The sequence below is a fragment of the Poecilia formosa genome, unplaced genomic scaffold (assembly GCF_000485575.1).
Source record: "Poecilia formosa unplaced genomic scaffold, Poecilia_formosa-5.1.2 Scaffold15, whole genome shotgun sequence".
Taxonomy (NCBI): domain Eukaryota; kingdom Metazoa; phylum Chordata; class Actinopteri; order Cyprinodontiformes; family Poeciliidae; genus Poecilia; species Poecilia formosa.
Window position 1 is genome coordinate 3,184,416 of NW_006799954.1, and position 18,536 is coordinate 3,202,951.

The 18,536-nt window shown below is 39.4% G+C and overlaps 1 protein-coding gene across 2 annotated transcripts in view; it reads right to left on the bottom strand.

The window, feature by feature from the left end:
• The window catches only part of mcu (mitochondrial calcium uniporter), a 61,661-nt gene that overhangs the window by 7,408 nt on the left and 35,717 nt on the right, over positions 1-18,536 (bottom strand). For both annotated transcript variants that reach the window (XM_007546250.2, XM_016668513.1), the window contains exons 3-6: positions 3,924-3,987; positions 1,453-1,623; positions 556-660; positions 314-474 (exon numbers count right to left, since the gene is read on the bottom strand). In XM_007546250.2, coding sequence (XP_007546312.1) covers positions 314-474; positions 556-660; positions 1,453-1,623; positions 3,924-3,987 — 501 coding nt within the window. The remainder of the gene's footprint in view (positions 1-313; positions 475-555; positions 661-1,452; positions 1,624-3,923; positions 3,988-18,536) is intronic.

Below are 18,536 nucleotides of genomic sequence, written 5' to 3' on the forward strand. Positions count from 1 at the left end.
TAAAGTATTTTTAATTTGTGGCAGGACTGCCAAAATTCAAACAATCCCATTAAAGAGTTTCAATGGCAAAATATTACATCATGCAACTGTTTTTTTTTTTTATTTATGTACCGGATTAAGGCTTAATTATCATGAGATTAGCTGTTTTGTTTCAGTCACACAAATTAATTATCTCATTACGATGAATGAGGAAGAGCACAGCTTAACTCGGCTCCCTCATCTCCATAGATTAACGTCATGAAACTGACCTTTCTATAACCCGCAGCGTTTTCTGGGGTCTCTAACTCTAACTGTCAAAAAGCTTTTAATGAACCTTCTCTAGGGGGCGCAGCTGAGAGTTGAGGTCCTCCAGTCGTCCAATCAGCTCCCGCTCTTTGCTGAGCTGGTGCTCCTCGATGCGCAGTGTGGTGTAGAGCTGCTGCACCAGAAACTTGACGTCATTTAGCCTCTCGGCCTCCTCGTGGGGCAGGATCTCTGCTCAAACAAATACGTAAACACGGGTTTAGTCGTGATGCAAAGACTCGACGCCATCCTTCACTCTCTGTTGGGACGAACCTCTCCTTGGTGGTCGCACAATATGAGTGGTGTCATTGATGACGAGCTTAAAGTCATCCATCAGCAGGATGTCTATGCCAGTGGAGGAGGCGATCCTCGCTCCGTCTGGGGAAAAAAAAAAGACAAAATAGTGAGAGAAACGGCTTCGGTAAGCCTCCCCACTCTGGAAAATCAGACCTGTTGAGTCTGACTGAGAGAATAAAATATGTAGCATTTGGATGTATGGATGTCTAATATGATTTTTTAATACAAATAAATAATAAATGTATCTCTATTTTTTGAAAGAATCCAATATAAATAGGATGTTCTAGTTTACATATTTCAGTGTGTTCTTACTTGGGGTGTCAACAACTTTGTTTCTATTACAAATATGCACAAAAGTTTGTCAATGTTCTGCTAATGTCCAAATATTATTTAATTATGGCATTATTGGCCTTCCATAATACAATTTTACAATTGCGGTGTTTCCATCAAGTAAAAATCTCAACTAAGATCACACGTGAATAAGCTTGTTCACATGATATCCTGACAGATAATTGTAAAAAATGTTCTCTAGTGGCAAAAAAAAATCCTTAAGAAAAACAAAACACCATCATGGACGTTTAACCCTCAACTGTGATTTATCCTGCCACTTAAGACCAACCAATTTCTAGTTACCATTTATAAACTGTGCTTAAAACAAAATGGCTTCTTTCAAACCTTCCTGGATACGAAAACCTGGAAAACTGAGATGTCTGGTTTGAGACAATTAAACATTTTCTCAAATATTTTAAAAATGTGGATTCTTACATTTCAACTTTTCAAAGTTAGGCATAGTGATTACTCTTGATCAATCACAGAGCTATGGTGTGATTAATCTGATTAATTTCTCAATTGATTGACAGCAGTGGTTCTTACCCATGGAGTAGATGGCCACACGGTCGATGCCTCTGTCCTCCGCCTGCAGCTGCTGCAGGAAAACGCCCACGCAGTCGCTCAGAGGCTTCAGGGTGAACTGGCAGCGCTCCCGCCTGGACGGCAAACTGACCGAGATCACAGGCAGACCATTCTGATACACCACGGTCACCTCTGAGAGAGCGTAACAAGGCAGGGGGGTTAGAGAAACGCCACAAATACTCACAGGACAATTTACAATTAAAAAAAAAAAAAATCTGACGACTGAACATCTGTGAACCCTTAGGAATCAGGCTTGATCAACTGCTAAAAGTTGATTTAAAAAAAAACTGACTTAAAGTAAAAAAAGTCAGAAAAAGAGATTTTAATTTAGAAAACGATTAATTGCAAACTGCACCCTGGAAAAACACAAAATCTCTGTAGTTTCTAGTTTTGTTGCTTGAAATAAGACAAAATTAACTTCCAAGTAACTTTTCAGAGGGGCTTGTTTTAACGTCAATAATTCCTTAATATAGATTTTTTTGTTTATTTCTAGTTCCACTGGTGGATTTTTTCCACTTATAACATGGGGAAAATGTCGTGTTCTAAGTGGAAAAAAAATCTTCCAGAGGATCGATATCAATATTCACTTCAAACAAGCTCCTATATTTTGTTGAAATTCCTTGCAAGTTAGTTTAGTCTTTTTGCAAATGTTTTAAGATATTTATTCCAGAAACTAGACAAAACAAAATACTCCGTAAGATAATTAGAATATGGTTTGGTGATCTGCTTTTGTTAGTTGCAGGATCACACCCAGCTTAGCAGCGTTTGGCACCAGAGAGAAAAATGCCTCATCTTTCTAAAACAAAGATGAAATTACATGTCACATGTTGGTAATAGAACTAGAAATTTACTTTCGACTCTAACAGAATCTGACTGCCATCAATAATGGTGATTGATGTAAAAGCTATTTGTAATTTTCATGCTGATCTCAATAAATTACAAGCTCATTTAAAAGTCAATTTGTCTTCGTTACTCAGTTAAACAAGCAAAACTCAAATATAGATTTATTACACACTTCAAGCCTTCATTTCTTTTCATTTTGATAATTACGGCCGATAGCAAATAGAAACCGTGCTAGTCTAAGAAAATTTTAAGAAAGGAGCAATAAACACCAAAATTTCTAATCAAGACAATTAATATTAACGAAAGTTCACAAAAAAGCTTTATCCAAGGATTTTAATGGAAAGTTTAATTAAAGGAAAAAAGAAAAACTCTAGAAGATTGTCTAGCAAAGTGTATTGAAAGCTGAATTACTGAAATAACCTTTTTGTTAGTATTTCATTTCAGTTACATTTGGTCCTACAGAAACCTTTAGTATTTAATTTTGTAGTAAAGTTGAATCTACAAAAAATAAACCACATGGATGCACTGCTGATTTGTGAAAATAAGGTCTACGCTAATGAAAGCAGAGAGTTGCAGTCAGCCTCTTGACGTCAATTGGTTTTTATTCCCACAGAAAGGTTTATTTATATCTCTAGATGAGGCTCTTGTGACGATAAAAATGCCATTCAGGTACGCATAACAGCGCCGTCGCTCACAGCAGATTCTCACAGCAGCAAAAAAAAACAAAAAACAAAAAAAAACAGGAAGACAAAAGAGACTAAAACGACGTTCCCAATACACTATTTTCAAGTTAAATTATTTTGTTTCTGCGTGCTGTTAGCTTTATCTCCACATGTCGTTTTTAAACACTGCTGTAAGAACGGTTAATTTTGCCCAAACAGCTCCCCAGAAGCTCCTTCTTGCATAGTAATTATCTCTATAACACAACTCTATTGGTCCATAACCAAACTGTGGTCATAAAGAGCCAGCGCAGCTTGTACCATTATCATGCTGAATGGTCTCCAATGACAGATCCATGAATCAAGGCAGAGCCCGGTGAGGAGACGATCCGGACTGCTGCAGTGAATCAGCACTTTCTCTGCTCAATCCCCACACCGAGGTGAAGGATCATCAGCTGGCAGCTGCCTTCTGGGGGGATTCTCTCTTTTATACAGGCGCTCAAAGGAACAGACGTATAGACGTTTCATTTCACTTTATTGCAGGGGAGTAGATGGGTTGCTCCTCGCTTGCACCCGTTCCTTTTTGTCCTCCTTTATCCTGCCATCACAGATTCGCTGTTTGAAGTGTGGAGGGAATCTTGTGCTTGTCTGTGCTCCAATCCCACAGCTATTTAAGCCCTATTTAAAATCCAATCCTCCTGTTCTGCAGTGCTGCTGCCTCTTTCTTTCTTTCTGCCAACCAAAAAGGTGATTCCTGAGAGCAAAATCCACATTAATAATCCACTGGCCGCTAACTCGAAATGAGCCGCTGCAGTCTGATTAATGCATAACTTTGCTTTGGTCCACTTCTCTTTTGTCTCGGAATGGGAAGGGAAGGCAATTAGTTGGGAGTTTTGGGAACATCATGATGTGACTCAAAGGAGGGCTTACCCTGTGGAGCAGCGGAGGAACAAAACAGTCTCTGCCCAGGCCGTGAGAGGGCGCTCTTCCAAACCTGCAGACAGGAAAGAGAGAGGAAGAACATTTTTAACACAATACTCTCATCTGACACGCTGATCCTGAGATTAACCAAATATGTTGCTGGACGATGTGGCCACTATTTTCCACTTTTTACTACACATGCTGTAGCTTAAATTGTTAGCTTTAATAATAATAATAATCCTATTTAAAGTTTTATTTTGTAGCAGCAGAGTCAAAAATGACTCTTTGAATGGAAAAGGTTACTGATCCCTGGGATAGAGGGATAAATTGAGAGGAATGGGTGAAACAATGAAACAATAAGTGGTTAGATGGACAGAAGGAGCAACCTCCAGAAAATACTTCCCCTCCTCTCGTCTGTTTTTCTATACCTAGTATATACAGATATTATAAAACTGACTGAATTAAATTCCAGACTGCATAAACTCTGTTAATATATCACTCTAACCATCCGTCCCTCTGGTTTTATTTTACAAAACAGCATCCAGTTTGTGCAAACCAGAGCCCCACCCAAGGAAGGAAGATTAATGGACGCATCTGCAGCTTCGTTTTCAAACAAATAATGTACAGTCATGCATAATGAAACAAAATACAGCTAAGCTCCTGGCATCTCATGTAATTACTCCAGTAGAAATAGCCACTCCCAAAAAAAGAAAGAAAAAAAAAAAGAAACGGAAAGCAAGGCCGCTAAAATGCAGCCTGAATAACAAGAAGTCATGAATTCTGCGTCTTTGTTGCAAATTGGAGAGAAAGATGAAAACATGAGGGGATTGCGAGAAAGTCCCTGTTGTTTTTTGTGCACAACCTGATGTGATCTTCCTCACAAACGGTGCTGCAGCTGTTTTAAATTAAAAGCACCCCGTCACAAATTTAGGTGTAAAACCCTGGGTGAGACGCGACTGTCACGACTCCTAATTTCTAAAAAATTATGCCACAGAAGTGTCTCGCAATAAAATCAAAGAAGCAAAAGAGCTCCGGGGAAGCAAAATCTCCCTGATTAAAGTCATGCACACATATGTTTCCCTGTCAAACTGTTCTTTATGATTAGCACCGTTCGCTAACCTACCATTTAAGGAAGACAAAGCACATCTTTAACGCAGTGCTTCCAAGCAGATTTCCATCTCACTCACTGTGTGTACATACAGCGTCTCCAACAGCAGGCTAACTGTGTTTTAATATTAGATTTACAACATGCATGCAGTCCCTGGTGGAGGTGAACCACAGCAGCAGACATTTAGGGCTCTCAGCCCTTCACCTTTACGACCACAAAGAGTAAAAATATCTCGGAGCAGAGTGGCGTATTTGTGTGCGAGCGCTCTCACAGCAAACAGCAGTCGGGGAGAGATCCTGCAGTGGGATAACCGGTAAACCCAGCATCCACCCGAAACACGCAGCCAATCCAGAAACTGTTTACGCTCCCAGGCATCTTTCCTGTTTCGCTGCACGGCGGGAATTACACAGACGTCTCTGAGTCCTACGAAGTGTAGAACTTTTGAAGATCCAAAATGATTTCATTGCTAAAAAATGGATTTCTAAATATTTTTTTTTTTGGTAAAATGTGTACTCATCGTTGGTTTGCAAGATAAAGTAGCCTCTCTGCTACATTGAAACTCATGTTTCCTCAGTGTTTTTCCTTCAAATAACCTGACTCATAATTCTTTTAATGTTAATAATCTTCTTGAAGATGTATAGACATGGAAATATGAGAGGTTTTGTTCATTTTTAAGATTTCAAACATTTCTGTAGATGGGTTTCCAGAAACATCTGTAATTTCTATACCCATTTTCACAAAAGTAGCAATAAACCACTTCACAATACACCTCTGGAAAAAAAATTAAGAGACCACTTAAAATAATCAGTTTCTCTGATTTTAATTTCTATTGGTATATGTTTGAGTAAAACAAACATTGTTATTTTATTCTGTGAACTACTGACAACATGTCTCTGAAAAGCCAAGCAAATATTTAGTTTTTATTTGCATAAAATGAGAAATGGTCAAAATAACGAAAAAAAGCAGTGATTTCAGACCTCAAATAATGCAAAGAAAGCAAGTTCATGTTCATTTAGAAACAACAATACTAATATTTTAACCCAGGAAGAGTTCAGAAATCAACATTTGGTTTTAGAACAAGGAGCTTCTCAATGGGCTTCAGTGCAGTGGGCTCTTATTTTTTTTCCAGAGTTGTGGCTGAACATTTTGTAGCGGTCAGGGTGTAAATATGAAGGGCGGCTTAAAACATTATTGTGACAACTATAAATTAAATTATAAGACATGTATCGTGATAAACAACATGATAAACGCCCACCCCCACTTGACTGGTGACCAGTCCACACATAGTTAATCTGAATGGACAAAGCCAGCGCTGACGAGTCACTAAATTACAGGTGAGTCTTAGATTACAACAGACTAACTGCTGTCAAAACGTCACCGAACACATCAGTACTGTCCAGTTTTTACTCTCCCTCTTGAAAAGAATAAAGAAGACCCTCCACATTTGTGAAAGCAATTGCCAGCACACCACAGAGGCTCCTGTGTGTTGGTATTGTAAATGAGAATACCCATTGCCATCCCACGGCACCAAGTGGAGCCCAAACAGTGATTAGGCTGCTGATCGAATGACATGCTGAGAAATTGCTTTTGGCCAGTCTGGAATAACTGCACCATCTGCAGAGAGCCGTCCAGCTCTGCTTTCCTCATTCATTAGCTTCTCCTGTTTGAAGATTTCGCAGTCAAACCTCCCACGCAGCCCCGACTCGCCACAGAAACATGAAAATCGCACGCAAATGCGGCCCAGCTGGGTGTCTGCGCAGTGACATGTCGCCGTGCGCGAGTGCAGCTGGCGCGGAAGCACACTTGTGTGCCCGCCCGTCTGCTCGCCGGGCTGTTTTGTCAGTTGAGGCTGGGGAGCGGCTGAGCAGGACCTCACCCCCCCTCACCCCTCCCTCAGACATGCAGCCACTGAAACGCAGCCTGAAATATTTAACAGTGAGGCAGCAGTCAACAGCACAGCAGCCTTGGAATCAATCTCTCACTGCCGAGCGTTCGGCGGCGAAACAAAGAAGCAGCCTTCAGTGGAGGTGATGGGGGGATGAGCTGGAGAAGAGAAAAGAGGCGAGGAAGGACAGGAGGAGGAAAGTGTGAGGATAAATGGAGGACGGAGTAGAGGGGTGTGAGTCACGAGTGTGCTTACGCTTCTAACCATGTGCTGCTCATACTGTACCCTGCAGCACACAATCCCTCCTCTCTGAAACGTGACTCCGCTTTGTGAAATAGAAGAGAGGGGGATGAGGAACTGGAGGGAAGGAGAGGAGGAGGCGGAGGGAGAGATGGGGAGGCTGCTGATCACTGCAGCAAAGGAATCCCTCGCCTTTCAAAGGGGGGGTTGCCCCTCAAATTCACCCTCCCTTCCCCGCATCCCAGACTAACTCGCACTGAATCCTGATGTTCCCTTTACTGCTCCTCCATCATATCTCATCTGCATTGCGCTTCACCGGGGCTCTCACTTATATCGGAGCGCTTTCCTCAGTTTACAATAATAAACTCCCGTATAAAATCAACAAACAAGCCCATCACATTGTGCTTCAGAAACAGGAAGAAGATGGTGATCAAAACGGTTCTCGTGTTAGCGAGAGACGAACCAGAGACATGACAGCGCTCTGCAGCGAGGATCAATGCCCTTTTCATTCACCACCAAGTGCCATTATGCTGCGGACAGACGGAGAAACGCTGCTGACACGCAGCCTTGCAGAGAGAAAGAGCTGCAGCTCGGTGTGTTTACAAGACCTCCCCTACTGTATGTGTAACCGTTTCCATTTGTCGAGTGGATTCGCAGCAACATAATCACATTCTTGTTCTCATTTTAGTTGTGATTATGCATGTGGGGATATATGCAAGATTTATTAGTTTCCTCCTCCTCCTCCGGCGCGGTCGTACTCAAAACAACAAAACACTGTTAGCAGCAGATTTGAGGAAAATGAATAAAACTGGGTTATTTATATGATGCTTCCTTATGCGATGGCTTTGCACTGAAAGGCTGCAAAGTCAAGTCAGGGTTTTGATTGGACAATATTAGCACAATAAAGGACACATCACCCCAGTTGAAAAGTCCTTACACCAGGTCCTTGCAGCTCAGAGAATAGACTTTAAAATATTTTTGGTACTTTATAAATCACTCAATGACCAAAATTACAATACTCAACAATAAAGATCTGCTGCTGTTGCATCAACCTTCCAGATCTCCTAGGTCTTCTGGTTCTGGTTCTGCTCTGCATCACCAGAACCAGAACCAAACACGGAGAAGCAGCATTCAGCTTCTATGCAAAACAGCCTAAACACTGATTTCCTTTAAATCCAGACTAAAACCCCACCTGTTTAGAGTTGCTTGAGATAAGTAGGCAGCCAAACATTGGTCAACATATTTGTTATGTTTATGATTTTTGTGATGGTATTTGATTTCTATCCAGCAGGGATTGTATCCTGCACGCAAACCCACTGGTTAATAATAGGCGAGTTGTTCTCACACTTATTGTTGACTATTGTTCTTTGCTTGAGTCGTATCACTTGATCAAACCTTTTCTAACTTAAAACATCATAAAATAAGTAATAAAATTAAGCATAATATGCTCATAATATGTTGATATTGTACAGGGTCAATATCTGTATCAACCAGTATTTAAAGCTGCAATATTGATATTGTATTGGAAGTGAAATATTTGTATCGGAAGACAACCCTAGTTTGTATTTATGTGTTGTTGCCCAGTTGGAAGGGCCCATCTGTCTCAGTGCTATATTTCTATCTCTCACAGAATTTTACAAAAATTTGGTCCAATATCAATATTCATATCAACTTTAATACTGATGTATTGAACTAAGCTGAGATATTTACAGCTTGGAAAAGACCCGATCTTGCTTTAGACCTTTAAGCAGAGCCCCACGTTGACACCAGTAAACTGATAAATTCATGCAGCGGTTTGGATTTTGCATCCCTAGCAACAAGATGATTTTATTTGGGAGCGTAGTGATTTTTAAGGTCTTTAAGGGTTGAGACTCAGCTCAAACAATCTCCCACTCTGACATCAACTTTAAAGTTACAATTTTACCTCTGGTGCAGTTTTTTCTGAGTGGATTTGTTGGTGTGGATGCCAAGTCTGCAGGTCAAGGTAAGCCAAAGCACTTGAATACTGGACTGAAGAAGCTTTTTGAATGGAAAGTGAAGCTTTTTCCAACAGCAGATTATATCTGCTTTGTATTGCAGTTTATTTCTTTTATCTTTAATGTTTTTCAGCTGCTTTTAAGGATATCAGATGTGCAGTGTTCAGAATGAAGCTTTAGGCAGAATTTTAAAAAAGCCTCTTCACAGTGATGGTTCATCTTGTGCTATCACCTAAGGTAAGGCGTTGACAGCATGTTTAAACGATGTGCAGAAATATCAGTCAAAAGTCTAGTTTTTTAGTTGCAGTAACAAAATCTATTAGAAAATTCAATTTCAAGCTGAATACAATTATTCAGCCCGCTATAAATATAGATGAAATCCTCTGTATCACATATCTGATGGTTGTTGAGAAAATATGGCGATGTCAAGATGCCCGTCTTTGGTGTATATCTTCAACATTGAGCTTTGAAGATTTATTTATGTTCCTTGTATTCACTGTGTACAATAAGATAAACGCAGATCCTCATGCTGCCTTGTTTGTCACACTTCTACTTGTTTTATACTTATTATTTATAGCACTCACTAAATGGGTGAATTTGGGCCAGCAGATATTTTCTGAAAGCTTTTTCTGAATTATTAGGTTGAAAAAGCATTTACTTTTTATCCTAATGATTTAGGATGAATTATTAAGATGTTTTCTTGTCTCTTCCAGAGACAATAGCTTCCCTGTCAACTCATGTTTAAACCGTGGAGAAACAGGAACGCTAATTTAAAGTCTCTAGATAATTACTCTTATCTCGCAAAGGAACAAAATATTAATTAATACCATAATTTCTTCTTCTCGTTGTAATGATTTAAATCTTTACTGACTATATTAATGCAACATCCTCAGTAGTATTGTCCATTATTATTTATCTTAAATAATAATTCAGCTGGGTTGACATGAGATGATATTTTATGTTAAACCTAATGCTGGATGACGAGTCAAGACAGCACTGACCTTTCATCGTTCCAGCTTTGTTTCCATGCAGGGATCTCAACACATAATGACACTGCAGTTTCAAAACCTCTTCCCCACATCTATCCTTTTAACTCCAACTAAATAGTAGGTGCAAAGCAGAGCTTATACATTGCATCTAGGTAAGTGCTGAACAGACACCAATATTGAGAAATAATGTTGCTGACATAACTCCCACTTCACGGTGCCCTTGAGGCTGAGTGGCAGAAACCACTGTCTCTAAACTACACGACTGCTTTCATCTCTGTGGTAATACGCTGCCCTGAGCTGTCGCTAGGAAACGCATAAAGAACAATTTGCACAAAAAGTTGTATGTCAAATCTCACATCTGAATACAGTTGAAAGTTAGGAGAATATTCATCAGATGAGAGCATCCCACAAGCACTTCATGCATGCCACAGTAGAAAGAACGAACAAGGAGTGTAGAGACATCATGTTATTAAAATACTATGACTTTCATTCCCAAAAATATTAAGCTATTCTATGAGCCTAAGCTATAAAATGTTAGCCCTGGGAATTAAGAAGACTGATTTCAGCTTGACAACCTGCACTTTTGTTAAAGTATTCTATACTGAAGTAATATTTTTAACTTCCCTGTGTTGCTAGTTGATCAGTAAAGGATGCTAGTTGGGCTAGCTAACACCACCTGGTTACAAAGCACTGAAAAAAAAAATCTTCCACTGATTTTAAATCTGTTTTGTGACAGAATTTTAAATAATAAATAGAATTTAATAATAATAAACTGTGACAAACTATATAAAAATATCTGTAAGCACAAAGAACGCCACATCTGGCTAACCATTAACCTCTAACATTCACGTCTAGACTGTGACAATATGCTGGGTTTCTTTATGAACTGCATTTAAAAACTGCAGTAAAAATGTAAAATATCTAATCAGACTAGAACATATATGCCTGTATATAGGCCTAAAGAACATTTTTATACAAAAGTATCCAACATGCTGTAAATGCTTTTGTAACAGAAATTTAGGCAGAAATCAAATTAGCCGGTAAATAATCTACCAGCATGATGTAATATACTCATCATAACAGGTAATGTAAGAGCAAGCTGTCCAAAAGAAATAATTTAAAGTAAAACTATTTTAAGAACTTTACATAATTAAACTTAGATCCCATCTGTAACATGTAATTATGGATAGATTTCACACACACAAAAAAAAAAAAGTAAAAGCAGTTTTAGGTGCAAAGTTTGCAGAATATCATATTTTTAAAGTTTCTTCTATGCAAGGAAAACATGTAGTAGTCTTTTTTTCAAACAGTTGATTGGTAGTGTAAAGCAACAGGTGGGGGAGGGACAGTGCTGCCTACTCAATACTTTATACATCTTGAGAAAACTTAGGTTATGCTGCCATTTTCTAAAGATGAAAGCTACAAAACAAAACAAGTCAAGCCTGGACCAGATTTTGGTAAACTAATTAAAGATTCTTTATAACACGGCTTACAAAACCTGGACTCTACCTGTGAAACAAACAAAAAAATGTCATTAAAAGTTTCTTCAAAATTGTTGCCAAACGCTGATCTTCAATCACAAAGTAATTAAGTTACACCAGAAGCATCAATGTCACAAAGTCACTCAAAGAGGGAAGGGAACTGTTTCAGAAGAACCTGCTTCCTGAGATAAAGTAAACCAATGAATAAAACATGAAGAGTATCAGCGCCGTCAGCTGAGACCCTGCTGACTACCCTTTATGGACTTTTGTGCTTCATCAGGGACGACAAAGGAGGTTTATGAGCTATTAAATAGAAAATACACTGAGTCAACTGTCGGACAAAAGTCTTTCATTAACCCTCTAAGAGGTCCAAGTTTTTGGCTTGTTGCCTTTCTGGCTTTCTGATTCTTTTATATTAGGAGACGGCTGGCTGCAACACGTTTAAACCTCTTCTGATCTTTTCTTCTGTAATGTACAAATAACCTAATTTTAAAGTCACTGTCCAAAATTGTAAATTTGAAAAAATATATTGGATTATATTATTAATAGGTGAAGTTCTCGTCATTACTACGTATTTCAGGTCGACAATCCACGGCAGTATACATCCTGGCTTCAGCAGTCACTGGAGTTAAACACTGGCTAAAACATCCAGGGCTGAATTATTTACATCTTAAATGTAACTAAATCTTTGTAGAAATAATTCCCAATGCCAGATAATCAGCTTGATTTTTGTGCCTCTTGTGACGTCATCAACACCAGTAGAGCTGAAGGTGTTTATTCGGTATCCTTTCTGAAAATCTATATTTCGTCAAATTCTGCAACATTTTTTTTTAAATATTATTGATGGATTTTTAATGCTTGAAACTAAATAAATTCAAAATTTAATTACTCTACATGGGTTCCTCTTCTTCTCCAAAACACGTGCCTTCTCTCTAAAGCTCAAAAGCACACCTGTGTCCACTCCATGGCTCTCAGTTGTCTGTACACTCACACACATTCCCCGTTTTCTCATAAATACAGAGAAAGGAGCACACACACAGTGAGAAGGTAGCCACTCAGGATTTGCAGAAAAAGAAGAAAAAAAAAAAAAAAAACGAGAACGGTAACAGAAACACGGCGCTGTTCCTAGCGCCTCGGCGGTGATGAGCTTATGTAACAAGAGAAATCTCTGCCTTTTTCTCCAGATTGTGTTGCTTGCCTTGTAAAAGCCATTAGCAGATGTAAAATGTGCAGTGTTATTCTTTGAAAGCCTCGCCGCTAAGTAATCTCCGCTCACGCGCCGTGTGAGGGAAACCGTGACGGAGCACGCCGTGCCCTGTGAAAGCACCCGCTATAATCTGTTCGCTCCACTGCAATGCAGACTCGAAAACAACTTTCCCCCAATGAAGCCGTCAGAAACCCGAACCCCGTCACAGCAAGATATAAATAATTCTTGCGTAATCCTTCACAGCGTTTCAATAAATTGCCTTTCAGGCTCGAGAACATGCTTTGATTAATTAATTCTGACTCATGGCCTGCCTAATCCATGGGATAAGATCTCAACTGTGGATGAATCTGTTCCTCGACATATGGGCCAAGTTGCAGTGTAATAGCCATCCTTCCAGCACACATTTACACACTCCTCGTTGGGACCAACAACACTGGAACATGATGCATTATTAATAAGCAGTGCAGGTTTTACCGCCTGTGATTAGAAGACAGGCAGCCGTGTGGCACGCTGCTCTGCAGGGCGGCACCTCCAAGGCCTGAATCGTGCCAAGAAGCAGCATCTGCACACGCTGGATCGCCTCTGAAATAAGAGCAGCTTAAATATTGAAAACCGTGTTTGCATAAATGATGTGTACATATTTGCACATAATGCATTTATTGCGTCTGTGTGTGCTTGTGTGGTCAGTCTGCAGGCACAGCGAGACCTTGTTTGAAAGCTCATACACCAGATGGCACTAGCTGCTTGTTTCAGTGTTAATTTCAGTAACACAATGTTCAGCTGAGAAGCAAACCATTTTACTCTCGTTATTTCTCTTCTTCCATTTTTCTCTCTTTTGAAGGAAAAGTGACCTCACCAGTATTTATCGACATGCAGCCGTTTTCAAACGCATGATAAACACACCAACTCCGACCTCGTCGATGAGCAACAGGGTTGATCTGGAGACAGAAGCGTGAAAAGGTGGGGGATTGTGGCTCCTTTGTTGTCCAAGTATTCCACATAAATCAATACTGCTACGCACGCACTACTGAAATATTATTTCTAAGCCTGCCACAGTAAGCAATACATCACATGATGAATTAAAACAAGCTTAATTTCCATTTGCATTTTTGTTTTTCCCATGCAGCTCTCTCTTTACTAAAGACTAGATGAAAAAAGCTCCCGTCTTGTGAATTGGTCTCAACTAGAGATCAAATATTTTGAAGGGCAATTTTGTCAGAGACTTCAGCATACATTTTATTTTTGAAATAAAATGTCTCCCAGTTCCAGTGTTAAATGTTTCTCAGGTTTAAAACTTCAGATGCCGCTTTGGAGGATTCACAACGGTTGTTTTTCTGAAGCAGTCGGTTTGCTAGAAATGTAAGGTTTTTTAGAGAGTACATACTTGCAATATTATGCCATTACCATTATATTACTTGAAAATGGTCTCAAAACCACAATGTGTTGCAACTACATGCTTCTGCAGAAGCTAACACAGGAGGAGAGTGTGAAATGGAGAGAAAACTGCAAAGTTTCCGTGTGAAAGGTCAATCAGAACTGCCATCTCGTGCCAATTATATACAAATTTCTATAGATCAGTTTCTCGCAAAGCACAAGCCTGTGTGCAATGAGTGCGTATATGTGCTTTAAATATTCATTGTGTCATATATATTTTAACAGTCACTTCTGGATAGAAATAAGGCCTCTGCTACACTGTAAAAGACTGATTTTGAGCTTTTTAATGGGGTTGGAAAGAAATATTTGCATGATGTTATGCTCAGGTACAATTAGCTGGTTTGAACAAAACAATTTGTATTCAATAGGTGGACTCTACTGACTAAGCTTGCATTTAAAATATTTACAAATTTCTGTGTGGCAATGAAACCAACATTTATGGTTATTTGTTTGCAAAAGAGGTTTCAACATTTTGCTCTTAAGATCCAATCCTGGGTTCTTAAAGCCTGAGAAGTGTCTCACAAGCTGAAGTGAGACCACTTCAGCTTGTGAGACATTTCTCATGTTTGTACACACCAGGTTTAATTTCTGTTGTAAAACTGCAGCTATTGCTTTGGAGGATTCACAGTGATATAGTTGTTTTTCTGAAGCAGTCTGTAGCAACTTTCATTGCTTTGTTTTCTTATATTGAACGCCTTCTGCTTCTTCTTCTTTCTTTTTTTAATCCGTGTACAGGCAACCTTCAGCTCACTCTCCTTGGAGTTGAGCTCCCACACTGAATCAAAATGAAAAATATTTCTTCTATAACTTGATCTCTTAAATGAATCTCCCAGAGGAAATGCAGAGTTTTATTCATCGCTATTCTTTTTTTTACCGTTTTTCCCGTAACCTCAAGATGTGTGACGTACCTCAACAGAAGCTCCAACTCTTCACAAAATGAAAAAGACAAGAACCAACGTGCTAAGTGAGTTTTCACAGATAATAGGGTATCAACATGGACATGGAATTTTCCACTTCAAATATCCAACTATTAACTGTGAAATGAGGGGGAAAAAACAGCCTATAAAACCTATAAAACCAGTAAAACTACACTACGAGGGACTTGTCTTTTTCAGATTTTTCTCAGTGAATCAGAGAGAAGGTTGTGCATGAAAATCCCAGCAGATCAGCCATATCTTTAACACTCATGAACCTGCCTAACACAAACAACCATGCGACATCAAAAGTCACCTAAAAAAAAAAAAAATCACATTTCTTTCAAATTTCAGCAACTCGTTTCCTCCACATCAACACCCCTAAATATATTGAGTTGCTGACATGTGATTGGCTGATCTGCTATTTGTGTTAACAAGTAAGGCGACAGCTATTAAGAATAAGCTGAAGACAATGGATGAATAGATAAAACCCTAAGAAAAAAAAGAAATCAAAACCAAAAAGCTTTTTTAATTTCCCCTGGCATATTTTGGGCCTCATCTGTGGATTTAGTAGAATTATCTGACACATTAACGTGTCAAGCAGACAAAATTCAAGCCACAAACACAGCAGATTCACAAGGTTGTTGTTCTCAAACAAAGGAGAGTTAAACTACAACAACATGCGACTTTTCCTGTGCGTTAGGAGGTGACATTCAGGGCTTTGTACAGTATCTCACAGACTGCTGTGACTTCCTCCTGAAGCAGCATCTGTTATTTATGCAGCAGAGCCTGGGAATAACTTGAGAGGAATCTTCTTCTCCCTCTTTTTCTGGTCCTCATTTTTTATTTTTTATTACAAGACCTATAAAATGAAATAATTTATAAAAACTAAAGCTCACATCTAATTTCCAGAGCCAACTCACTGTGCTATCTGGCTTCATTAGTGCATCCAAAAGTCTGGAAAACTGAACTCAGAGTCTTGCTCGCTTGGCTGAGTCAGGGAGTCGACACGTTATGCTCAGCGTCTCTGTGAGCCACACACAGCCTGGGCACGTGTTGAAGCACTGGCATAATGAAAGCATCAGGCTTGTAGTCGAGCAGACACCGCACAAGGAGTTGAAGCGAATTGGACGACATCTGATTCATACAGGAGGCGTTCAAGCACAGATCTCTTCATGTTAGCATTCATACCAACAGCCTTCAGTTAGCCTTAAATCTTAAAGGTGAGGCTAGGATAGCTCTGTGGCATATAAAAAAACATGATCATTACATTTTCTGCATAAAATCAATCTTATATAATGAAATTTTAGTCCATTTGGTTCTGCTTGGTTTGAGCTTCTTTTAAACTGAGCTGTTTTAGGGCGTCTTGTCACTTTAAATCCAAACTAACTGCTGCAGTTTGGATTTAAAGTGCTGTCCACCAATTTAACGTTTACACTCACACGTGAAAATGGCTGCAAACAGATGCACGATTAAAAAACTGTACATCTTTGAAAAGCAGAGGTGGAGCCTTATTCAACAAGAATACATCAATAGAAAGTCTGAATAGTAAGTCAACAACAAAATATTTGTCTTTTCCAGCAGCCATTGTACATAATATGCAACGGTAAAACCAGCTGACCGAACGTGCAGCATTTCTGCTTGGGTTGCTATGTAACCGGCTGAGCTTGGCTGGGGTTGCTGAGTAACGGCATTGTGTGACTCAACAATTGGGAAGATTTTTGAAAAAAAAACAGCTGGGTGAGTTTTTTAAAGTTCTTGGGCTGATTTTAGAAGCAGTTAAAAACCAAATGGAAGTACAAAAACATGAAAATCGTGAATTTTGGATAATAGGTCTCCTTACAGTGTCTACTCCCCAAATACATTCCTTTGGTTGTTAAAATGCTTAAGCAATAAATCAATGAATGCTATTATCATGTGTACATTCATGCTTAACACTCAAATACAGCTGACTCACCATAAATCTCTCTTAGAGAAGATTATTTTGTGTGTTCATAAAAAGAATCCAACTCTAGGATTATTTTTCAGGCTGTCGACAGCAAACGCAACACTCCAGGCTCCTCACAACAAACATCAAACATTCACAGGCTCTGTGCCACGGGGCCACGTGATGAGCAGCATGCCTTCATACACACTTTGGGCAGTTTGCAGAAATAAGTCAGGTCCCTGTGAAGCTCCTGTTATTCTGCCCACCTGCAGAGCAGCCGGAGGAAAAGTCACAGTGGCCAAATTACCGTGCTGTCCTGCCACCAGATGGAAGACGGCTCTGGGGGTGGACCAGTACTCTGGATCCGACATGACGGCCAGGACTTTGACAGGTCTGGGAGTCATGCCGAGCACAGAGTTCACGAAACTGACAGCACTGAGACAGGTCAAATAATGTCCCCGAAGGATGAGTCGGTTACCGGCATGCAGGTACAGCAAGGTTTTAAAACGTTATGGCTTCAAAACCAAAGAAATGTTACGCAATACCATTTCTACGCTTTAGAGGCCTTTTAATAAAATGCCAGAAAAAGTGTCAGAGTGACCCTCTCCTTCCAGTTGGCCTCACAGTCAGTCAGGTGGCTGAAAAAATTGTCACTACACTGTCACTGTGCTCTGAAGAAAAAAGCAACTTGGCTGTTTGGAAGCGGTCACACTGCGGACACTAAAGCTGCTGTGTTGGCTTTCTATTTATCCTTGTTTGATGGGATACAGAAAACATGTCATGGAAATCCACATTGGTCAATATAGAGAATTTATGAATTGTCTTGGCAGTATACATGTTGCTTTGGTGGTGATTTTGAATTGTGTGTGTAAACTGGGATCAATGGGGTGGAATTCGCAGCGTTCTGCTGCGTCCTGACTGGGTGTGTTGATTTTTCACCACATCTCCATTACTTATTTATGTATGTTTATTTTTAAAATAACTTGCCAAGGGATGACATTTTAATACTCAATGTTATGCTTGTGGAATCAGGTCAATTTACCATAGATATTTAACCATTTGAGAGTCCCTATGTGACATTAAAATGTGATTAAAGACTGTAGTATGCCTGTGCATATCAGTGTAACAAAACATTTCAGAGCAGGATTAGAAATTACATCTTTCCGCATGTGGCAAAAATATTTGTAGGCTTTCACAAGTAGTCATTACCCATGATGGTAAGTTACATGCAAACAGAGGGCTTTTAAATCTCTTTGAAGTAAATTTTGAGCTGCAGACTTCGTTACTTTGTACAGGTATTGTGTTGTGCAATAGTATAAAAGGTCAGCTTGGAAAAAAAAAAACTTAAAAGTATCACTCTTTGGCAACTTCTGGCTTTGCTCTAGACCGTTTTTTTTTTCTCCTTTTAACCAATTATTTAATGTATTTCAACTTTGAATATGGATACATACATTTTAACTA